The sequence below is a fragment of the Solanum pennellii genome, chromosome 7 (genome assembly GCF_001406875.1).
Source record: "Solanum pennellii chromosome 7, SPENNV200".
In the NCBI taxonomy this organism is placed as follows: domain Eukaryota; kingdom Viridiplantae; phylum Streptophyta; class Magnoliopsida; order Solanales; family Solanaceae; genus Solanum; species Solanum pennellii.
In genome coordinates, this window is record NC_028643.1 from 73605149 (window position 1) to 73630278 (window position 25130).

At 34.5% G+C, this 25130-nt stretch overlaps 2 protein-coding genes across 2 annotated transcripts in view; both read right to left on the minus strand.

Moving 5' to 3' along the window:
* The window catches only part of LOC107025864 (two pore calcium channel protein 1B), a 48338-nt gene that overhangs the window by 10124 nt on the left and 13084 nt on the right, over positions 1–25130 (minus strand). The window contains exons 2-10 of the mRNA XM_015226637.2: positions 8506–8649; positions 8253–8360; positions 5424–5519; positions 3757–3881; positions 2244–2304; positions 1890–2056; positions 1502–1607; positions 1282–1359; positions 93–154 (exon numbers count right to left, since the gene is read on the minus strand). Of these exons, the coding sequence (XP_015082123.1) occupies positions 93–154; positions 1282–1359; positions 1502–1607; positions 1890–2056; positions 2244–2304; positions 3757–3881; positions 5424–5519; positions 8253–8360; positions 8506–8649 (947 nt within the window). The remainder of the gene's footprint in view (positions 1–92; positions 155–1281; positions 1360–1501; positions 1608–1889; positions 2057–2243; positions 2305–3756; positions 3882–5423; positions 5520–8252; positions 8361–8505; positions 8650–25130) is intronic.
* LOC107025865 (protein CTR9 homolog) lies at positions 10821–22897 on the minus strand. Its single transcript, XM_027918152.1, has 17 exons — positions 22609–22897; positions 21963–22029; positions 21616–21810; positions 20731–20831; positions 20220–20273; positions 19885–20001; positions 19632–19695; positions 19090–19304; positions 18889–18973; positions 18484–18584; positions 18231–18323; positions 16352–16420; positions 15411–15503; positions 13767–14105; positions 11539–11619; positions 11224–11382; positions 10821–10991 (listed from the first exon to the last, which is right to left on the minus strand). The coding sequence occupies exons 1-17, from the start codon at positions 22747–22749 to the stop codon at positions 10836–10838; spliced, it is 2130 nt and encodes a 709-aa protein (XP_027773953.1). The 5' UTR covers positions 22750–22897; the 3' UTR covers positions 10821–10835.

A 25130-nucleotide genomic window follows, 5' to 3' on the forward strand; every position in this document is an offset into this window, starting at 1 on the left:
AGAAGACAATTAGTCAAAACAACTGGAGCATAGCTTCAGAACCTCTCTGTGTCAAAAATGCATTGGAAGGTCATGTGGAGAATGAACTTTACCTGTATTTATTAAGTTCCTCAAACAGAAGGATACATTGCTTCTTGTCGAGGACCCCGGTGTTCTGCCAATGTCAAAACAGTACAACTTAAAGGAATGTCAACCAACACATTTAAGGACACACAAAAACCATTTTGGATCTTATATTTAAGATCAAATTTTGTGGATCTTTTGACATATAAAATGGATCACAGGCTAGGCTGGGCCAGTTACTGCTTTAAATGGTCCATGGGACAATGGCCATTGACAAACAAATCCAGTACTTAAAATGGTCTGCATGGGTCCAAATATTTTATAGAGAGGTAGAGCCCGTAACAAATTGGGTCCTCAACCCATTTACATGTCCATCTTCAGGCTGTCTCATAGCTGACCAGCCCACTTTTGTTGTGTTAAGTATATTTTACTGTAAAAATTATTAATAGTAAATTGTAATTTAAACTATTAATCAGATACCAAAATTTGAAGAAAGGGAAAACCACAAATTTCATTAAATATGAAAGAGATTTAAACTACAATTACATGAAAGTCGAAACATAAAATTTGAATGTCATAACACAGAATCTACTAAACTTGAAAACAACACCACTTTCTTACCTGGCTAGGCTAACCCGTATATTGGTTACTGGTACCAGGCTAGTTCACTTAAAATAGGACACACAGATACTTAAAAGCCTATTCTCTTCATTCATGAAAGAGAAGCAAGGAAGAAAGTATCAAACTCTATTATGTCTTTTAAACACCTATGCCAGTTGATCTACCTGTTTCTGCATATGAGTGTACCAGAAGGTGTTTGTCCAATGGAATCATGTGGAACTGTACCAACTACCTTTTTCTAGTTCTCAAAATAATCTATCTTCTAATACTGAAAAAGAAAAATTCACATCACAATAATAGAAGTATTACTTTATCAAGAAAACATAATCCCTCTTTGTTTTGGTGCTAGATTACATTTGCTCTAAATTTGATCTGTGGAGCAGAAAGGCAGGCAACTACATATGCTATACCGAATGCTTACATGATATTTGAGAGTAAGAAGATTTTTATTGACTGCAATTACTGCCACTCTTTGGGAAAAGGAAGAACAAGGATAGAAGCTTCTCTTCATGGGTAAAAGGAAGGACGAGAAGGATATTAAATACATGTAAACCACAGAAACTTAATTGGAGAACCAGTTATGAAGTATCGACTCACGCTGTCATCAATCAAGCTAAATGCTTTCTTCAAAGTCCTTAGCTTCCGACGATCTTTTTCAGCCACTTGTTTTACAAGCTACACCAAAAGAGAATAAATAAACAAATAAATATATTCGTGCAAAGTGAAAAATCTACAGGAAAAAGTACGAGCTATGGCAAACAATAACATGATGGCAATGATTTCCAATAGCTTGAAGCAAAACAATGGAAGACCTTACCTCACTTTTGAAGCTATCATATACAACAGCAAGAACTAAGTTGGTAACAAAGTAAACGCCCAATAGCACGTACAGAACAAAAAACAAGCAATACCACCGTGATTCCCTGAAAGGAAAAATACATACTACAGGTTTCAAGACGAAAATAAATGCAAACACTAAGTGAGCAAGCTTGACGACGAGAGCAAAACGTATTCAGATGGTGCTCTTGTTATGAAGGTGAGAGATACCTATCTTTAATTGTAGCCAAAAACATAACCAAAATTCAGAGATTTTAATGGAAAAACAATCCTTTTTTTTACACACAGCTTCTACTGCTAGGTAAACTTCAACGATATTATAGCGATTATTTTAAAGGGATCTAAAGACAATTTTCTAAGGTACTCACTTGTATGCAGGAATCCAGACATCTGGGTTGTTTGATGTGGTGAATAGAACAAACATTTGGTACAGGGTAGTGCCATATGAAGTAAACATCGTTTTCCCCTGCTGTGTGTCTTCAAAGAAGACATATGCTAACCAGCTCGAGAATAGAAGAAATAACGCAGTTAAAGCCTGCAGAGGATGAAAAAGAACATAGACAAAAAGAGAAGGGTTTGGGTTAGCAATGAGTTGGAGAAAGGACATAAGATGATAATATTCACGTGCGAAATTTTTAGATTATCATATCATCTAGCATATTGTGTCTGAAAAGCTATGCTATGAAAATAACCATTAACCCTCAAAGATGAGGATAACTAACCACAACATTAAGGTAGGTCCGAAACATTCCTGCAAGGATGAAGAAGCTATCTCGTAATTCCCTATTGTCAAAGTATGAAATTAAGATCAGATTAGCAACGACAGCTCAAAAACCAAGTCAATCAAGAAGAATAAAGTGCAGGATGTGGACCCAACATGCCATCTTTCTGAACCTTAAAAAAGGAGAACAAGAGAAGGAACATTTAGTGGATTACACTGCTTAGGCATCATCACTTATTTGCAGTTAATGGAGGCTTGATCTGAACCATTCAGATCTCAAGCTATTAAGTGTGTGCATGTGTGTTTTTCCTTTGAACAACAACTTATTAGCTCTTCATAAGTCTGAAACATTCAAATCTTGTATAGTATTAAAATCATTAAATGTTCACTTAAAGATTCCTAGAAATGTGAACATTTTATCAGTACTCTATTTATTATCACAGCCAACTACTGCAGCAGCAACCTGCCACTACCCCCTACCAATCACCACCATTGCCAGACACCACCACACAACTACCGCCGTCTACCTCCACAACCTTCCCTCACCAGACTCCACCATACAACAACCACCTCCACCACTATACTCCACTGCAGAGCCTTTATCATCATCAACCACCACCACTTGCCTCCACTGTACAATCACCAACAAATGCAGCAGCAGATGTTGGGGTTAGGAAAATTCATGTTCTTACCTAACTGGTGTTCTATAATTTACATCAATTCAAAGGGGGGTGGTCTTTCCTATACAATCGATGTCCTTGACATCATATGCACTATTAACATGTCACTAATAAACACTGAAAATAATATGAATATGCATCAGCATGAATGCGTCCATATAAACCATCATATTTTAAAAAATAATAAAAATATACTTGGAGCTAAATCATGATTTAAAGTAGAGGTGCATTTTCATTCTCAGAAGAATAGTTGTGATTAATATAACTTACGCAGACAATCGAATTTTATAAGTCAGGTGCATGTCCAAGACATACTTTACACATTTGAAGCTCATACAACAAGTTGAAGGTGGCAACATGATAGACAGAGAGGGGACAGAGTGATTAAATATAAAATCATATCTAGACACTTCCATTCATTTCAAAAGTTGATAAAAGGCAGAAATTTCACAGAACCACAAAGATCAGGCTCACCTTTCCTTGGTGAGGGTGGTGAGGGTGCAAAGCATTATGGACAATGAAAGAATACAACCATGAAAATATAATTGATTAACAGCAGTAAAACAAAATGCTATTTACTTAATATTTGAGAAAACAAGAGCCAAAAAGCTCACTTCTTTACATTCCTTCACATATAATGCGTATAAAAATCATATTCCCAGTAAGGATTATATTTTCACATTTTCAAGTAAGAGAAAAAGACAACTACAAAAGAAAATTGTGACACCACTTGGAGGGAAAAGTCTGGGTAAAGAAAGTTAAAACATAAACATCGATAATGAGGTTGAGACTAGAACTGGAAAATCAATGAGCAGTGATTCTACTATGACGTACCTAATGTTCAAAATAAAGAACACCACACGGAGATAGGATGCAATACGGAATGGAAGATAATAGAAGTCTGCTAGAAAGAGAATGTAGACCACAATATCCGCAATCAAGATTAACAGCAAAACGACCTGAAATGTCAAGACAAACAAGAATGAAATTATCATTAACTAAAATTTTCTATCAGTTCCTACGAAAGTTTTAAGCAACCTAGGATTCACCAAGTCCAACGAACCTTCCCAAAAAAAAATTCCTCAAAAATCATTATGAAAAAAATCTAGTTATGCAGGTTAGTTTTTAACAGATAACAGTTTAAGCATAACCACAAGAGTGGCTTCTACACAAACTTAGTGGGTTTATTAGAGAGAACTTCTTGTTGACACTTGCCTTCTGTGTACGAAGGAAATCAACCGAAGTACAAGGAGGAAACACAGAAAGTGATTCTGTTAATTAAAATAGTACATAATACACTATACTTTATAACAAAATATTTTAATCGCCTATGCTCTAAATTTTCTCTACATTTTCTTTCCTCCCAACATGAGAGAAAAAGAGAATCCAAAATGAGAACTTTCTTTCGTTGTCCAATTTCATTCCCCTTTGTTTTTGTCAAACCAAAGGAAATGGGCAATTCCACCATTTTCTCTTCCTTCCCATTTCTTTCTTAAGTCACAGAACAAGTCGATTACTATAAGTAAGGCCTCTCCACGGATGTGTTTTCCAAAGCAAAAACTAAAGCTATAGGAAATGCTAAAGAAGATGAGTTGGTGGAGGTATTAGAGATTGTGCTGCTCTTAAAAATCCTCATCTCTGTCACCATGTGGAAGAACACCACAATAGAACGTGCACCGGAGGCAATGCATGAGAAGTCATGCTATGGAGGAATATGACGATCATCATTCAGACACCTAAGAATCTCAATATCTTAACAAAGATCCATAGTTGTTGTCAAGTAAAATACCCACACCAATTTGGTGCAATATGTTATTGCTATTTCTGGTAGTTTTCCAGCAATACAAAGAGCCTTCAGCAATATGCACTTGGCTGACTAATTAGATGCTTCTTATTCTCTTTCCAATGAGGAGAGAAGGCTCCATTTCCACCTTAACTTTTTTGTTTTCTTTTCCGAATAGTAATATACTCCACAAACCAACCTCCAAGAATATTTAGCGCTAAAAGAGTTACTTCTACCGGTTTTTGAGATTGATCGTAGAATATGAGGAAAAAGGGGAAGGAGAGGAGGAGGAAGAGACCAACTGCAGGCTCTATTTGATGCATTATCTCATGATATGTTGGTACTCTTTATTTCTGTATCTAAAGAAGGTGCTAAGTCACGATTGATTCTCTTTGAGGACTTGTTTTATCAGACATCCACAGCTTACTGTTGTAAGAATTCTTTGAAAAAATGAGTTCCCTGGTATGCATGATTCATCTTACCATGTTTTGCTTTCTTCAACTGCAGAATCTGACATATCAGAACCAGATATTTCACCTTCTACTTTTAGGGAGAAGAGTGACAAAAACAGCACTACAAAAGCACTAACATTAGAGTAAGATTATCTTCACAAAAAAAGTTGTCTTCTACATGGAGGAAAGGAAATGTATTTTATTTTTTTTTAAAAGAAAGATCACCATTCATAATGAGAGAACACAAAAGGACTGGTACTAAATACCTTCAGTCTGTTGAGAAGACTTCTCCAGTAGAGATGGAAGCCTTCATATGATATTGGAAATAAAATGTGTATTACAAGAAGTAGAAGAGTAACACCCTGCAGAAGACAGTTTAAAAGAAACTGTTAGTAAGCCCAAGGTAGTCTACCCAGCTAAGTAGAAATCTCTGGGATTAATGTTTGTGCATTTCACACGAGTCTCCTACAGCCTAACATATGACTAAAGAAGTTCCTCTTCTGAAGCTACCTAGCTAACTACATACATGTGATAGTAATGTTTATGCATACAGATTTGGCCCCTATTATTCGATATTGGAAAAAGAATTTTCCTCATTTAAAGCACCTAGTAAAGCCAGTAAAGTATAAGAACAAGAAATCCTCACTAGCAAAGTAAGAACTGTCCTTAATTCTCATCTAAAATAATGTAATTATATTTTTAAGAATGAACAAGATGTCCACGTATTCCTCATTCAAGCTACCTACACAAAAATAGCAACTACGTTTCAATCAAAAACAAGTTGAGGTCAGCTATACAAATTCTCCCTATCCATGTCGCACCATTAAGCCCGTCTCACTATAACTATAACTACAACAATAACGATATTAAAAATCAATAGAAATTAACAATAATAAGCTTATTTGGTATAAGTTCTTTACTGGCATAATTTGTTTTGACAAAGACTACAAACCTCACATCAGCACTGGACTCAAGTAAACATCCTGACATGACTAAAACTAACCCCAACTAATTGATATTGCTTGAATAGATTCTCTTCCACTGTGCCAAACTTTTCACTAGGTCTGTATGGACTCCAATAGATTTTTGGTCTTACTAGACAATTTCCTTTAGTGTAATTCTAGGTTTACCACATTTCCTTTAAACACCTTCACTACCAGATGATTACATAGATATAGACAGATGCAGTTGGAGGTAGACGCAGGACATGATCAAGACATCTCAAGCAACTTCTTTAGATTTATCTTCTTTTGTTTTTGAGACAAGTAACAGTTCTATCCAATAAAAACTTAGCCACCACAGAAAAAAATGCTAAGTTGGATACTTTACAAACTTTAAAGTGGTGCTTAAACCCCTGCCTAGAACCCTATACAATTATACGTTGCCAATTTAATATACTAACTCTCCTACTTCCCCCACATATTATGTTTACACCAAAAAAAGAACAAGGTAAAGATAATTCATCCTAATTTTCTTGATAGAACTACTAGTGCCTTCAAAATGTGTACCGTTCCTCTTTCAATTTATCTTCTATATATGCTTTTTGCACCTTCTGCTAAATGTGATCATTTTTAATCTCCTCTAACTCTGTATGACCGTACATTAGCAACCGCATATCTGTGACACTCATCATGTAGATATGATGGACTTTAGAGTCTCATTACTCCCATATAACATTGTTGGTCTATATAGTTGTTCCATTGAACTTGTCTGTTACTTTGATAGGTATCCTACCAAAAAAACAGGTAGCACTTGTCTATTTCAACCATTCTATGTGTAACATATTCAACCATCATACCATTTCATGTAATATCGAGCCTAGTTTTCTGACTATTTGCACTAGAGCACTGCAATCCCCACTAATCTCATCTCGGCTTCACACTTATTTGTCGCTAAACTTGCAGTGCACATATTCAGTCTTACTTTACTTACTCTAAAACTTTTACTCTGTAAAGTATATCTCCGTAGTTCAAGTTTTTGGTTGACGCCTTCGCTAGTTTTGCCAATTATGTGCAATTAGTATACATCAACCTCATTGAATATAGTGTTACTTTATTCATAACTAGGCTAACTATGTGTTCAGTGTCATGGTTATAGAAAATCTTCTTGTATTACCTAATATTGTTCTCATACATGGTGGCTCCTTTATACAAATCCTTTATGGCATTTATATAATTAATATGAATTCCCTTTTTCTTCTAACGTCCACCGAATAACTTTTCTTTCTCTAGGTTAATGAACACCATATACAAATTTTTCTTCCTCTCGCGATAAATTTCCATCAATCTTTAGTAGCAAATATATTACCTTCATTGTAGATCTACCAGGCATAAATCCAAAATGGTTCGTTGTCACTTTTGTAGTGTCCCTAGTTCTACACTCTTATCACATTTTCCCAAAAATTTATTATGTGGTTCATAAGTTCAATGTCCTGATAGTTCACACAAGTTTAAATATCTCTTATGTTCCTATATATTGAAATCAGGGTACTCTTTCCCCTCTTGTTAGATATCGGATATCCTACCACTTCTTAGTATAACATTGAATAGCTTGACCAGACAAACTACTCCAAACCTCTATAAGATACGTCCTATACTAGACAGCTTTTCTAATCCTCATATTTGTCATGGCATCCTTTACTTCTGACAATCTAATATTACGAGTGTAGCAAGAATTCATATCCTGCAAAGTTATACCGATCTATAGAGTTCTCCTCGTGATTTGAGTTGAACAATTGATCAAAATAGCTTCTCCACCTTTCCTGGATCTCATTATTTTAACAAAAAAAAAATTAATTCTGCCAACATTTGCTGAAAACTCGGGAACAGTCTTTAATACAATTTGTCTTGCTTCCTACAAAAATTAAATTTAAAGTACCATGCAAAAGCACATGCATCAGTTCTGAATACTACGAGGTAACAATTTCCCAAGGCTCTTCAGAATAATCAAACTAGCAATATCCGAAACAATATAATTCACTGTTAATTAGGCCAAATTCGGAGTCATCGATGGTTCTGCTTAAAAGTTTAGCTTCTTCACATACTTCTATTAAAAACACATATATTTAACAAACAAACCAGCCACGCACAGCTTACCTCATATATAAGGGACTCAGCACCAGTCAAAAATGGCAGCTGTCCTAGATAGTAGTAGTCTCTATTATTGCATGACTCAGCTAAATGCCTGGAGCACCACAATGGTTTCTGAGCAAAATGAACAGGAAATAAGTGAAACTATAATTACCAGTTCTAAATTCAACGAAGAAGTAAGAAGTATGGAGTCAATCTAACATGCAGGAAAAATACATAGGATTGAAACTGGAATAGACAGCAAGGTAACTGTACAAACCTCAAAGAAGTTTATAAGTACCAGTGCAAGATAATTAAGTGACCAGAGGAAGTCAAAACGAGTAAACATGAAGTACAATTGTGCCGCCTTTTCAAAGCTCGTTCCCTCAAGAATTTCCTCAGGTAGACCAACACCATCTTCAGCCTGCAAGTCCACTTCCAGGATGAATATCTCACCAAACAATTACTAAAAGGAAAACATTGAAATTTCAGCATTTATCATCCAAAAACCTATTTCACGTTTCAGACCATTGTTCTCAAGGCTTTTCTACTAAACAAGTAAATATTGTTGTTTGAAGGGTTCTCTGGTCTACACATTAATTGGAGGAAAAGCCACCTCTATCCAATTAATGAAGTACACAACATGGAAGCTTTAAATGCGGGTCTTGGAGGGGATANAGCAAAAGAAACCAGGAATACTTTGTAAGCTAGACATGGAGAAAGCCTATGACCATGTTAATTTGGAATATCTTTTGACCACAATGGGGAGATTGGGAGTCGGGAGGAAGTGGATCCAATGGACCAGACATTGTATCAATGCTGTGAGAATCTCAGTACTTATGAATGGATCCCCTGTTGGTTTCTTTAGTGCAGAGAGGGGACTAAGGCAGGGAGACCCTTTGTCTCCTTTTCTTTTCCTACTTGCTATGGAAGGGCTGAACAATATGATCAAATCAGCTAAAGTGAGGGGATGGCTTAGAGGTTTTGAAGTCAGCAGACTTGAAGTTGATAATGTGGAAATTACCCATCTACAATATGTGGATGACACATTGATATTATGTGATGCTGATGAAGGCCAACTAAAGATGTTGAGGGTGATCCTAGTGTTGTTTAAAGGGTTCTCTGGTCTACACTCTATCCAATTAATGAAGTTCACAACATGGAAGCTTTAAATGCGGTTCTGGGAGGGGAAATTGGAGCATTGCCTACATCATCTTGGGATGCCTTTGGCGGCCAAATCTCAGTCATACGAAATCTGGAACAATGTGGTTGAGAAATGTGAAATGAAGTTAGCAAGATGGAAATCACAATATCTCTCCAGGGGTGGCAGGTTGACCTTGATTAATTCTGTTCTTGATTCACTACCAACCTATATGATGTCAGTATTCCCAATTCCCAAAAGTGTAATCACTAGGTTGGATAAAATCAGAAGAAAATTTCTTTGGCAAGGAAACAATGAGAGGAAAGGCTACAACTTGGTTAAATAGGATGCTGTGATAGTGGGAAAGAAGCATGGAGGTCTCGGAATAAGGAATTTGTTGAATCAAAGCAAAGACCGTATGATGAAATGGTTATAGAAGTTCAACAATTGAGAGCAGACCTACTGGAAGGAAGTCATTAAAGCAAAATATGAAGAGGAAGATAACTGGATGACCAAAGAAGTGACTACATTATATCGGGTTAGTGTATGGAGGTCCATTAGATCTCTGTGGTCCGAGTTTAAGGCTAACAGAAGATCAAAGTGAGGAATGGAGAGAAAACAGAATTCTGGAAAGATGTTTGGCATGAGGCAGGTAGGCTAGAGGCCTTGTATCCTGATATATACTTACTAGTATCTCACCAACAGAAGACTATAGTAGATCACTGGACTCCTCAAAGGTGGAACTTCATCTTTAGAAGACAATTAAATGATTGCGAGATTCAAAGGGTAGCAGATTTTTTCAATACCATTGGGCAATTTAATGGACTGGAAGGAGGTCAGGACATTTTGTGGTGGAAAGGCAATCGAAAGGGCAGCTGTAAGGTGGGTTGTGCATACAACTGGTTGAACCACACCAATCAGCCTCAAAGTCACTGGCCATGGAGAGGAATCTGGACGTCAAAAATTCCATCAAAGTGGCATGTTTTGTTTGGTTGTTAGCCAAGGAGGCTGTACTGACTCAAGACAACTTAAAGAAAAGGGGGATACCATTATGTTCTAGATGTTTCTTTTGTGGGAAAACTGTTGAGACAGTTAACCATCTCTTTCTACTGCAAAATCACAAGTCAACTATGGAGGTTATTCCTGAGTCTTAAGAGTATGTCATGGACCATGCCTGCCAAGATCACAGAAGCAATTCAGAGTTGGGAGGAAGCAGGAAAGCAATCCAAGAATAGAGACAGATGGAGAATTGTCCCAGCTTGCATATGGTGGGCAATATGGAAGGAAAGGAACTCTAGAGCTTTCGATAGTGTTGAGAATAGTATGCAAAAAGTCAAACTAAATTGTCTTATGCTACTATGTTTTTGGTGTAATCAATTATACTCAAATGATACTATCTCCTTAATTAATGTACTAGACTCAATTTAGGAAAAGATAGTAGAATTTGAAGTACATGTTGTAAATACTGATCAGTGTACTGACTTTTGAGGAATAGACAAAGTTACCATTTTCAAAAAAAAAACCAATACCTTTGTATATAGTTCCTTAGCCTTCTCTAGATGAGTAGCTTCCAGTTTCGGAGCTCTTTTCTCATTCCGAATCGCCGCAAAGTAATTCCAATTTCCCTTTAAAATACAGGAAAATTTAATAATAAGCTGATGTCCAGGATCTACTATAAGGTTAAATAATAAGGATAAAAGTTGTAGTGATAAGTCAATAATCTCTAGAAATCAAGGAACAAGCAAAGACAATAGGGTGACAAGAAAAACGTGTCCTGAAGGGTATCATCCAAATCACAAACTAATAACAAAAATCATGAGATGAGAAATTTAATCAGCTTCAAACAAACATATGCACCAGACAAAGAGTAGCATAAGAATCATTTCCATCAGTTGCATCCTTAGCAGCCCGAAAAGTTTCTTTTGCCTTAACCCAGTCATCATTCTTAAGTTCCAAATCACCAAGCATTAGCAGTGCATCTGGATACTTCTCATTCACCTTTAGCGCATCACTAATCTGTAAACAGACAACAACTACGCCTTAGTCCCAAACAGTTGGGGTGGCATCAACATTTCATGGTCAATGAAAATCTTTTGTAGAAGGGGGTTTTCGGGTAATTGAGAGTTAACAGAAGACAGTTTGCAAATATCGATACAAGGAGAGAACAACAACCAACTCATTGCTTAGCTGCACATTATTTCGGGCTTTTGCAATGGACGCCAGCCTCAGATAAGCATCTGCATACTCTGGATACTGAAATTTACGAAAAGAGGTTACATACGGGATTGCCAAAGATAACATAAAGCCAAAGTGCAAAAAGATGCAACAGTTGTATAAAATCTCCATAAGATTCATGTTATTTGCATCTTCTGAATGACTTTCAAACTGTAAACAGAGGAAATCATTTAATTGATTTTCGGGCAGCAGAATCCCCCTTCAGCCTTCAGTGGTGTTATCTACAGTTAATGAGGCACCATCAACAGAGCTATACACTGCACTGGGCATGAATAGAGTCCCGACTCTTTGGTTTAATTAAGTTCTAGAAAGTTAAAAGGCCCTGATTGATTCAAGTCATATATTAGCCCACTATGACTCTACTATATTATTCAATAATCTATTACTGAAAAATCTATTGATTCAGATAATAATATATAGTAAGATAACAAATCTATCCATCGCTATAAAGATCAGCATCTCTGTATTATATAACTCATATCCAAATGTGGAGAACTGACGATTAAAGAGTGTAATCAACAGAATGTTTTCACCCCCTCCCTAAAGTTGTTTTCTGATGATGTCTCTGGGAGAAGTAAGCCACCACTCTCCTTCTTTCTTCAATCACTCCATTAGGGATTAAGACAAAGAGGGATTATCTTCCTCTTTATACTATTCTCTACCTTTTTGTTCCTGATTACATTAAGCAGGTAGTGGCAAAGGAAGCAGCTGAGGTAAAGAAACTTACCCCTTCCATTTAGATAGGGAGATTCACCGGCTTATTACTATTGACGTCATGCAACCACCCTATATCTACCATCTTTAAAGGATTTCAGAAACAATTAGACAACAAATATGACCAGAAGCATGTGACTATCATTCCATTTTTATTTGGAAATAGGTTCTCATTAAGCTTGCAAGATATAAACATCAATTAACTTTCTAAATAAATTAGTAATAGTTTTTATACAAGAATTGTCAGATAATTCACTTTTTTATAACGACGATTATCAAATTTTAAAAAGTTAACTTTTTCATTTCCATCAAAATTGAAAGCAATGTTTGAATTTACCTTTTTTGGCTCAGCAAACAATATTGATAATTCTATGAATGTATTCATATTCTTAAATTTTGATCTTCCATTTTACATGTCTTTGATAAATAACTCAATAGCATTTTGTTTAACAATTTTATACAGCAATGGTAGATTAGAAGGGGCAGCGCGGAGCACAAAATACCCCACATTAACATAGGGTCCGGGGAAGGGCCGCACTAAGGGGTGTGATGTAGGTAATCTATATTGATGCAAGCGTCAACTGTTGATTCCACGGCTCAGACTTGTAACCAATAGACCGTACCGAGATAGCTTTACCGTTGCCCCAAGGCTCCCCGCTCCCCCTTCTATACACCATTTGTAATACTAAAAATAATTCACAAAATTTAAGGAATTCAAATTAATGCTTCCTTTGTTCCAAAAGAATCTGGGATTCCATTTACAAGCTTCATTGCATCAAATTTTCAATGCGAATTCCAACACTGGTTTCTTTTGATAAATAAGATTAATTTAGAAACTAGGTAAATTTACAATAAATCACATTTTTTATAGCTTGAAAGAATCTAACAATTGCTGGAAGAAGTGTAATTTGAATTGAGAACTAAATTAATATGTTGCCCTCGACATTTAGGTAACGACTGATCAAAGTATAACGACATTATCGGAATTTCACAGCAAAAGAAAAATAAAAATCTTAAAAAACAAAGAGTTCTTGTTGACCCTAAGCAGTTATTAACCTTTATTCTTAAATGGCAAGTGGCAACATATAATTAAGTAAGCATTCAAATCAACATATAATAATACTATCTTAGTCTTACATTATTTTGACCTTGATGTGACAGCTCATGCTTTTTAAATACTTAATCTTTAGATTGAGGTTTTTTCTCTGTCTTTTACCTGTGCAGCTCCTAGCCTCATACTGTTACAATTTTTTCCCCTTTGGTAAATACCCAGACCTTTCCAATAACAATCTACGAATGCATATGGAAAAAATTGAAGGGCACTACTTCTTAGAAGTCCAACCATCTTAATCATATAACAACCAAGAACAAAAAAAAATCATCAATATTAGATGTCACCGATAAATCAGTTCTAAGCAATCAGATAGTGCCAACTGGACATGTGTTCATACCTTGAATAAGATAAGTCGGTAAAAGATGCTGGCAGTTTCTGTGTCATGCAACTGCTCCAGTAATCTTGCCATGTTAAAGAGTGTCGAAACTTTGTTCCAAGGAAGTTCCACAGTAATTCCTTGTTCCTCAAGTCTATCAAATAGCTGGAAGTCCTTGTATTGTCGAACAGATGCACTGGCATCAATTGGATATTGTGCACTTTTTAACAGATCAGATTGTGTTTCACCATTGCGATATAAAAGCCCTCCAGAAGTTGGATCATTAGACCGTGCTTTAGCATCAAGGAACCTAATCCATATGCCATCACCTAAAGCTTCCTTAAAACTTTGTGTAGCAAGCTGGAAATCATTAATCAGTAAAGGTTAGTGATATACATTATAGAATGCAATGATAATCTAAGGGCATCTCCAACCCTACCCTCTATTTTACTCTCCAAATATAGAGTTTTCTACTCTTTCAGAGAACCAACTCCAATCCAATTCTCTATTTTTCAATTTAAAAGAAGAATATTCTTCTCTCTCCTCAATATAATATTATTATTTCTATTTCATTCTTATGCTCTTATTTCATAATATAAATCATTTCTTCTTTTTGCAAATAATCACCCTAAAATCTATACAATCTTCATGTAATATAAATTTTTATTCTTTTCAAATTCTTCAGTTAAGATAAAATTATATTTTATTCTAGATTTCTAAATAACATAAATTGCAACAAATATTATATATTAATGAACAATTCAAATAAAAGTAAAATCATTGACGAAATGCAATTACATAATAAATATTGCATCATTTACATAAATACTCAAATTTCAAGACTATTACGTTGCTTTTATAAACGCTCTATTAATGCATTACGAAGTTCAAATGAGCAATTTTTTGTCCTTATATTTATACTGTAGCTAAAAATTGTTTAAATTAACAATTTCATCTTGTATCCAATTATTTCATGCATGTAGCAGTTTACTTCTCCTATTCCATTTTGAACTATTGCATCAAGTAATTTCACGCTCATTAAAAAGTGTAGTTTAATAATTTATCACTATAACATAAAAGTAGATTGTTTGAATTATCATGTAAATTTTGTGCATAATTCCTAGTGAAAAATAATTATTGCTTTAAAATACATATCTAAAGTGACAATTTTTAAAAAGAATTGTTAATTCAGGATGGAAGTAGTATACTTGTCAACAATATGTTTTTAGATGATATATTACTTAAAAATAATTACAAATATTAAAGCTTAATTAATAGTATTATATAATATAAATAATTTTAAATTACATATTTAAAGTGACAATTTTTTAAAATAATGAAATAGAAAAATTGTTAATTCGGAATGAGAGCAGTATACTTATCAATAATATGTTTTTAGATGTTATATTACTTAGAAAATAATTACAAATAATAAAGACTTAATTAATGATATAATAGAAATAATATTAAATTAATCAAAAAGTGAAATAGATAGGTAAATAGTACATCTCTATAAATGGAGGATACAGAGTAATATGGAGGTGGGTTGGAGAGGGCATTCTATATTTTACCCTCCAAGAGGATGGAGGATAAAATAGAGATGGTCGGAGATGGTCTAAACATGCAAGCAACTTGAAGTCACTGACAAAAAGGAACTTTACAAACCTCAAATTCTTCCCTTTCAAAATGGAGGACGCCAATATTGTTGAGCAACTCTATTGGTACTTCTTCATTTGATTTCTTAAGCAAATTACGCGCCTGCAAAATGAGTTACATTTTACCTTAAGTGTACAAAAATCTTCTTTGAGAGGTAAAAATATAATGAACAAATTCAAATATGATGATTTGTGTTGTGCAAATTTCACATCCACCTCAGAAATTCATGGCCATCAAAAGCAATTTACAACAGTGATGCTAGACAAAGCAGTAACTACAGCAAGAATTCTGGATGCCCAATGTTGCTGCTACTTACATGTAAGCATGCCATATATGCATCTCATCTATGTGAAACTCTATACCTTGAATCAGACTAACAAGTACTTTCAACAACCAACTATTTCATAAACAAGTTAACCAACAACTAACTACTACAGAGAAGAGTTAAAACATCTTGAACATGAAAATAAGACTTATTTATTGAACAGATGGAAGTGAATAGTAGACTTGCAATCCATAAAAAGAAAGAAATTTTAAGAAGCAACAGAGAAACAAGAAGGATGAATGAAATTTGAGCAACTTTAAAATTTTGAAAGACGGAAAATTAGGAATCAAATTTCACGATTAAAAAAAAATTAGGGAGAAAATAATTTTTAACTCTTCCTTTCAATTAAAAATAGATTGATATTGAAGTTGAAGCAAAATAAGATGGATCCTCAAAGTATTGAAGATCAGAAAGACTGCCTAATTTGAGAATGTTTCCATTGAGAACACTGATTTTCTTTTTTTTTTTCATCAGTAGAATAAGAAACCTCTTATGCTCAACTGAGTTCTACATGCCATCCTCATCATTCCTTCAATAATACAGAAGTACATTCTGCTACTGGGAGCATAAGCAAGTGAATTGACCAAACATACAGAGATATATGGAAATATACAAGGGCCCTTACTGTTTTAAAGGCCTCTAAAGCAGCAGCAGGATCATTTGAAATTAACAGCTCTCCTATATCCAAAAAGGCCTGCAATGAAGCATGAAAAAATATAATTAAAGCAGCTACTCAGGAAGAGAATAATATCTCACTTAAGATGTCATGCCATCCTTGGTACAAAATCTTTTGGCGAAGAAAATGATTTTATCAATAGTGTAGAAGTCCCCATAATACGAATAGTACACCAAAAAGTAGAGACATCTAGATCACCATTGTAGTCTAATTTTTAAATGGATGAAAGCATTACACCCCGTGATACAAGATGGAACAATAGCATTTAACCTTTTCTTTTTGCATTGTAAGTGGACTGAGGAGCTATGGAGAATGTTCATTTGCCTGAAAGGAATTAGGTGGGTGAAATAAGGAAGCATCAAGGAGTTCTAAGTAGCTGGAATAGGGATGGCAATGCTTCAAAGAAGGAGACATGGAAGATTGTCCAAGCATGCATTGGTGGACAATTTGGAAAGAGAGGAACAATAAGAGCTTTGAAAAAACAAGATATTTAGCTAGAACAAAAGACATCTTTGATGTACTAGATTGTCTATAGGCATCAGTTTGATAAAGCTCAAACCTTCTGTAAGATGTAATACTTTTTTGAAGGGGGACTACACTTTTGGTTGTAGTATACATGTGGATATTAATAGACCAAAGTTAACAGCCTCAAAAAAGATGGAAAAAATGATTAACTTTCAGATATAAAGAGATTACACAATCCCGATAACCAAGTCAAAAAGACCCACTAGACTACCTTCTTGAGGCCTTTTGAAAAATATTTTCTTCAACTAGCACCAACAAAATACACAAGTCAAATTAACCTCTTAACTCTACGTCCAATCAAATATTATCATGTAAAACAAAACAGATGGTCAATTTTCATACAAATTGAGATATTAGAGAAAAAGAAAACTTCCTATACATTGGTAAATTGAATCAAACCGACCCAAAATAGAGGATTTACTATATATGAAAAACTTGAACACTATGACTCCTATATGAATATATGGAAAAGAGTATTTTTAGTGTTTCAAAGAACAGGGAAGACATTCCAAAAATTCACCTTACTAGCATTTCTTTCGAAAAATATGGCAAAGTAAAAATTGTCTCAATAATGATGGGGTGAACGTTAAGTCTTTTGAGAAATTAGGTTGTCTGATATGGCAATTAGGATATATGGAAATTAATATTCACCAAATCTGGTACATAAACAGAAAATTAGAATATTATTAAGACGCAAAAGAAAAAATTTTCCAGTTTTTAAGACGGTACATGTACAAAGCCATTAGTCATGGTGTTACTCACACCACCATTGCATAAGGATTATATAGATATTCAGATGTTGTAAACCAACAATTTCTTTAAAAAAAACAATGAGTTCTTTGATTTCATTTTATAAACAATAACAGCAGGACAATGTTATTACACTTTAAATCACATTCTAACAGATTTATAACTCCCACCCTCTATTGCTCAAGAGACTAGGAGGATTGCATCAGCATCATATGCCCTTTTTTCAGAAACTATAGGAGGATTGCATCAGCATCACATGCCCTTCATTCAGAAAGTATCTTTATTTGTTAATTTTTCCTTTTTTTCCCCTATTTTCTTTAGTTCTCTGTTCCTACAAAGGGCTTTCAGAAGATATTATATAAAATAACCAAAAAACAAATGAATCTCCTTTCTAAAACAACATATATCCTACATACTTAATCAGCATTTGATAGATTATCCAGCACCGAGCAATCTTAGTTATTAGTGGAGGTTCGGTTCGTTAGCTTGTACTTGTTTAGTCATTCAGAGAGTGACTGGCATTTTTTTAGATGCATTATACACATAAAAATACCTGGGGATCACGAGGATCAATTTTTGTGGCTTTCTTCAAATATTCCTGAACCTTCTCTGCCTGGCCAAGCTGCACATAAATGTGTGCAAGAGCCTCCAAAAAAAAAAGATAAACTATTCAAATAACAAAAGCAAAATGTTGACAATAGTCAGAACATAAAGCAATGACCATAATAGTTGTCAAGTTTCTTAATAATAATAAAATGTTGACAATAGTCAGTCTCAACAAAGTACTCTATCAAGTATCAACTCACTTTCACTGCCTCGCAACTTTCAGGATGAACCTCCAAGACTTTCTCAAAATTCGCCAACGAACTCCGAAGATCTCCTAACTTCAACTGTACTTGTCCCAATCCTAACTTAGACAAGCAAATAAAATGGTGAAACAGATAAAAAAGAATGATCTAGTTGGCAAGTTTTGTTTCCCAATTGACAGCCTAAACCTTCTGTTGCACGGTGTTTGGCCATGAAAATTGTGAGTATTTGAAAAAAGTAGTTTTTGTTTTCAATATGGAAAAATAATACTTGAAAATAAGTTGTGTTTGGCCATGAAAACAAATTTGAGTTGTTTTTGAATTTTTGTGAGTAAGCTGGAATAAAACAGTTCTTTGGTGTTTTTCAAATATTTAGTGACAGACAGCAGGAAAAAGATCACTTACCATAATAGGGTAATACAAAGTCATGTGGCTTACTGCTTTCTTTCACAGATGCCATGTAGTACATTCCAGCTTTCTCATAGTCGCCCTTAAGTCATGGGAAACAAAATAAATATCATCAGAATAGAGCTTCAAGGGGGAATCATAAACAAGAATCACCAATTACTGCTGCGAAAACTATTAAAGAGCTGTGCATCTTCAGACCTTGCTGTGGTAGGAGCGTGCCAAATTGTAGTATGAATGAGACTTAGTTGGCCCATGAGTGGTTACAGCAAGTGCAGTCTCAGTCAATTGCTCCACAAGGAAATGCTGGCCAGTGAAGAAAAAATGATTGGCCAGATAATTTAGAGCCATTGCACAGTAAGGATATATCTCAAAGGCTCTTTGCATCTTTTCCATTCCTCTCCTAATACCAGAAGCTGTACATACAGTGCTGACATTAAGTTAGACAACAGTACTGCAATAAACTCTATTTTTACATAACTAAAATCAGGATACTAGCAAAACTATAATTCCTGAGAAATCTCAAGTAGAGCTTTCTAAACAAGATAAGTAATATCACAACGACACTTTGCAGATACACGAGTCAGAACTATTTTTCGCTGAAGCAAACTAAATCGTATGGGTCACTTTTTTTCTCCAACTACAGCAATCTGGCTTTTAAGTGTATCGCCTGCCTAGAAGGTGCAGAATTAACTTCAATCACATATACAGACCCGACATATCAATCTAAGGGAAAAGCGCACCTTCATTGTTTTGCAGATCCAGAATTGCTAGTGCCACCAGAGCGTCCACATTTTCTGGATCTAACTATACATTTCGAAGTAGTTACAAGAAAGTCACATCAGTTGAAAATAAAAATAAGGGGGGTTCTGGTGACGAAGCGTCCTACGTTCCCTCAAGGAACGGGGAAGGGCCACACCCCAAAGGGTTGTTCATCAGTTAAGCCTGACAAAAAAGAATCATAATGAACTTATCAATGCAAAATTTTACACTTGCCTGCAAGACACGACAAAACGCCTGTTTTGCCTTATCGAATTGGCCCAATTTGTATCTACAGAGACCTATTCCAAGCCTTACTGCAGCAGGACAGTCAGGATACACTTGCAAGGCCCTCTTCCAAATACATATGAACCACAAAAAAAGGCAACATAGAGTCAATATCATTTCTTCTAACAATATCTAGAGAGCTAGTTAACATACTACATGCTAGATTAGTTATGATGTTTCCCAACTGGATTTTTTTTTCATTTGGCATGAAGAAGGGGAAGCGACGCCCATTCTCCTATCCAAGGCCAACGAATTAGCCTATAAGTAATGGATCGACGATGAACCTTATATAGCTCCAGTGAATCAGAATATCGTCCACGGCTAAACTGAACACAGGCCTGCAAGATTGGGGTTGCTATGAGAGTCAATACAAAATTATGACACTTTGGAATTAGCATATCCTTAGAAGGATCTTGCAGCGGAGCACAAAAAGCAAAAAAAATCTTCAAACAATTTCCTATATAAGGAAAAATTACATCATACAATACGTGCAATTGTTCAGCTAACTATCCATAACATGTTACCATAGTCATCCACTTCACTGTTCTTGTGCAGCAGAGCACATGATATCATTCAAAAGCTGTAGTTCAATTAATTATCCTTAACATGTCACCATGGTCATCAACATCACAGTTCTTGAGCAGTAGATTAATTTCACTTCCACCCATATTGAAGGGTTTTAGCAGATAAACCAGCATCATGTTATAAGCTAGGTCGTTCTTTAACTTCATAACGTGTAAAAAAATTGACATACTTAATGTTTTTGAAACAACAACAAGCATTGAATAGGCTTACCTGACCCAGGAGAGCAGGAACATTATCACGATCTCCATCAAGTACAATCTTGAAAGCAGCAAATGCCTGTTCTATATCGCCCTTGGCAAGTAAAAGCTGACCTGTAAAGCATGTCAATGCACATCCGATTGGTAAATAATTACTATGATACTATTACACTTTTTTTTCAGCTTATACAACATTATATTCTAAGGAAGTGTTGGAAAAGTAGGGTTTATTACAAATGTGATGAAAAACTCACTCCCTCAAACACAGGTCAGAAACTCAACAACTATGCTTGGCAGAGCGTACAAGCTCCTAAGAAATTCAGGCAACCCTCTTACAAAAGTTAATAGCAAGGGGGGACTCGATCTTTATTTTTTTTCTTCATCAAAAAAGTTAATGAAGCAATTTTACATGATAACCAATACGTTTTTAGTAAATATCAGACAACCCTCCTTATCAAAAGAAGTAATTTCAGGCAACTCTTTTTCCAATGTGAATAAAGGGGGAAAATCTGAAGTTTGAAAACCCTGGTTAAATAACATACATTCAGCCCTTGGAACGTCTGTAGACTTAACGAAACAATAACAACAACAGCATACCCAATGTAATCCCACAAGTGGAGTATGGGGAGCTTGGTGTGTATGCAGCCTTACCCCTACCTTGGTAAAGTAGAGAGGCTGTTTACTTTACCAAAACAATTAAGTAGGATAATCACATCTCTGTGAAATCTTCTATATGTTAGAGCCTTATCAAAAGAAATGTCTTATCAGTTACAAGTGTCCAATTAAATGTAAATTGCTCCACTTCAGAAAAATGATTTTAAATCTCAACTGCAAAAAGGCATCGATTCACTTGTTTCAAGAAGTAATATCCACAATAAAGAAATGAAATTCTTGTCACCTTTCCCAACCCACGTGGAGGGCTCGTGCATGTCAATTCTGGATGCTTTATTATAATATTGAGTTGCCATTATAAAGTGCTCTTCCTTTTCTCTTTGTTTTGTCTCAATCTTCCCAAGATAACTGTAATATGCACCTAATGCATTTAGAATGGCAATCCTCTCATACCTCACATCTGCATAATATTCATCAATCTCTGCACCATAACAATGTGCAATAGGAATTAGTCTTTTTCAAGAGCGAAAGACAGTACATGTTCTCCAACTTTTCAGTGAGAATTGATAAATGCCCATTCAATGCACTTAAATGTATCAGAGTCAATCAACTAGTATAAACACAAATAAGTACCTGGGCTAGACCCTTCTTCCAAGATTTGCCGAAACTGATCGACTTTGCCTTGTTTGAAATATTCCCTCTGAGAAAAAACCCGCATATATTTGTAAGGGGAGGAATAGAGAACTTTTACAACAACAACATACCCAGTGAAATCCCACAAAGTGGGTTCTAGGGAAGGCCTTACCTCTAGTTCTTGAAGGTAGAGAGGTTGTTTCTAAAAGAAACTCGGCTCAGATGGAAAGGGAAAATAGGAGTGAAGATAAACATAATAACAAATAGAAAAGCAACAAGGTGCGATTACTTAAACATAATAAACATTATATGAGAATATCAAAAAGAGAACTTTTAGAAAAACAACAACCAAATGTTGTAAAACATGAGACTTATCATGCATGTTATCATTATGAAATTTGTAAAAACTACTCTTATATCATCAACCAAAACTAAATCATGGGCTCAATAGTTAACCAAACACAAAAACCCGGCTCCTTTATGTATAACCAAATAAAAAACCCTGTCAATGCCCATACATTCGCATTAAAACAGATGTAAAGACATATATCAATAGAAAAATTCAACAACACAAAAAGTTCAAATGGAACTCCAGTAACTAACTAAACAACATAAATCTCATCTGTATATATGAAGTGAAACTTACAGCAATTATAAGCCAGAGATCAAGAGGAGCTTGTTCTGCCTTAAGAATGTCGAGAATGTCAGAAGCATCCCTAGGGAGTTGGTCCAATGCTACCCTAACTTCCTCTTCCGAGTTCTGCACTGGAATGTACACAGACGCCATTGGATTCAAAATTCAACCAGTAACAAAACAAAACCCTAGTTTTCTTTGAGAAGAAGAAGGAAAAGAGCTTTCAATTTGGACAAGTTCAAAACTTCAAATTCTGTAAAGAACTGAGCGAAAATGTGTGTGTTCTATTTTATTAACATTAATAATAAGAGGGGCTCTCTAATTAATCAGTATCTGTTTGTAATTAATGATACACAAGACCTGGTTTTGTGTTTTTTTTTTCTGTTTCTCTTCTTAGTTCTTACTGTACAATTTTTCTCTTTTTGTCAAATCTATTTTTATTAGATAAATTTACTATATATTATAAATTATAAATATATTAAAATAGAAATAATTTTCGCTAAATGTTCATAAATTAAAAATAATTTTCAAATTAATAGTCTTTTATGCTTTTAAAAAATTAAGTCAAATCAGAACAAAATTATATTTTAAAAAAAGAGTAGAAATGTCTTAATTTATTTTAAAACAATAATGTATTCATTTAATGTATCTATCTCTCTATATATTAGAAATAATTTTCCTTAAATGTTGATGTACCAAAATAATTTTCATTTCAATTGATAGACTTTTAAGCTTTTAAAAGAGTAAATTAAATCAGGATAAAGTTATTTATTAAAAAAAGGATTAAAAGACATGTATTTTGATTTATTTTGAACAAAATAATGTATTCATCTATTTATTTTTTTGCTAAATATTAATCAAACAAAATATTATTAAAATATTTTTCAACTTTTATGCCTTTAAAAATTTAATTCAGAATTGTAAAAGAAGGTATATATTTTTTTAAAAAAAAATATCCTAATTTACTTTGGATAATAATTTATTGTTAAAGAATGACAAAAGTCCCACATCGATGGTTAATGAGATGGGTGGACTCGTTATAGGCTTAGGCAATCGTCCTCCCTTTGAGCTAGCAGGGCCCGTCTCCCCCGATGTTGGGACCCCCGAAATCAAAATTGTCCACGCACCAAATGCTAAGCACTGGGGTGAGGTGGAGTGTTAAAGAATAATAAAAGTCCTACATCGATGATTAATGAGATGGGTGGACTCGTTATAAGGTTTGGGCAATCCTCCTTCCTTTGAGCTAGCTTTTGGGGTGTGAGTTAGGCCTAAGACCTAATTTCACATTTATTTAATTTGTATAATAAATAAATAATACCAAAGAAATTTCATGAGGTAAAGAAGTATGCTAAAGCGCATTTGTACCCTAATCCAAATTCATAAGAATGAAAAGAAAAGTCTAAGTAGTATTTTGGAGTGTGGCTCTTTAATTTGTAATTAATAAAATAAAAAATAAGTATCTTTACAAAAAATTATTCATTTGCTCTATATTATATTTCTATTGTAGAAAGAAGATAATAAAAGTTGACAAATAAGATAAAGTTCTTGACAAGTATTTTTTGTTTTTTTGTTCTTTGCAAATTACAAAAGAGTAAAAAAGGATTAAGGAAATTATTTCTACTCGGGCTTTTGTCCTAAATATTTTATTATGTTGTAGTGTTTAGATTCTTACCTTTTAAGGTGCTGTATCTTTATTTCAAGAGAACGGAAATGGGTTAAAAATATTTTTAAACTATTAGAAATAGCTCAAATTTACCCTTAAACTATATTTCTACTCAAAGTTACCCTTTCCGTCAAACTATTGGGTCAAAAGTACCTTTCTTTTTAACGAAGGTTATGCATGTCAATAGGGTTCCACTGCCACATAGATTAAATCCCTAAATCCAAATTACTCTTTTTCTCCCCCTTATTTCATTATTTTCCTAAAAACGATTTCACCCCTTCTCCTTCATTTCGCGACTAGGGTTTTATGATTTTCTTCGTCGCTGGGTTTCAAAGTGGATATTCGTGGTTGTAGGTTAGTAAAAAAAATTCTTATTTTATGTATGTTATATTGAAATTTGGCGTAAGACTAATTTGTTTTGAATTCAGAACTTATGTTATATTTTTACTTTGGCGAAATAATCTGATAGACCCTTATACTTGTACGAGTTTGTATTGTGGACCCTTCTATTTAATTTTTTTACCAATTGAACTCTTAAACTCAATCAAAAGAAGATTTTTGCCTCCTCCAACCATGTGAGTAGTGCACTCTCTTAAATAGATGACATGTCAAATTCATGTCATTTAAATAATTGACATGTCATAATTATATTCATTAACTATTTTTAAAAACTTATTAATTAAAAACAATAGCTTCAATAATCTTTTAAAGTAGCATTTTAATTAATAATTTAAAAAATATATTAATTAAATAATCTCTTCATTGTTGATAACCTAAGCGTCGTCATCTTCCTCACCATCTACCTCTCCCCATTTCCATTGTGAAACAAAGGACGCCACCATCAAAGGAAGTCGTCGCCCCCCCCCCCCCA

What these genes read in the sequence shown, in the direction of transcription:
- LOC107025865 (XM_027918152.1), bottom strand. Translation starts at nt 22,749, where the DNA reads ATGGCGTCTGTGTACATTCCAGTGCAGAACTCGGAAGAGGAAGTTAGG. An exon ending in CTTTAGAGGCCTTTAAAACA is followed by an intron (nt 15,504 to 16,351) that starts GTAAGGGCCCTT and finishes CTCATTTTGCAG; the next exon opens with GCGCGTAATTTGCTTAAGAA. An exon ending in TTGAAAGGGAAGAATTTGAG is followed by an intron (nt 14,106 to 15,410) that starts GTTTGTAAAGTT and finishes AATGATTTCCAG; the next exon opens with CTTGCTACACAAAGTTTTAA.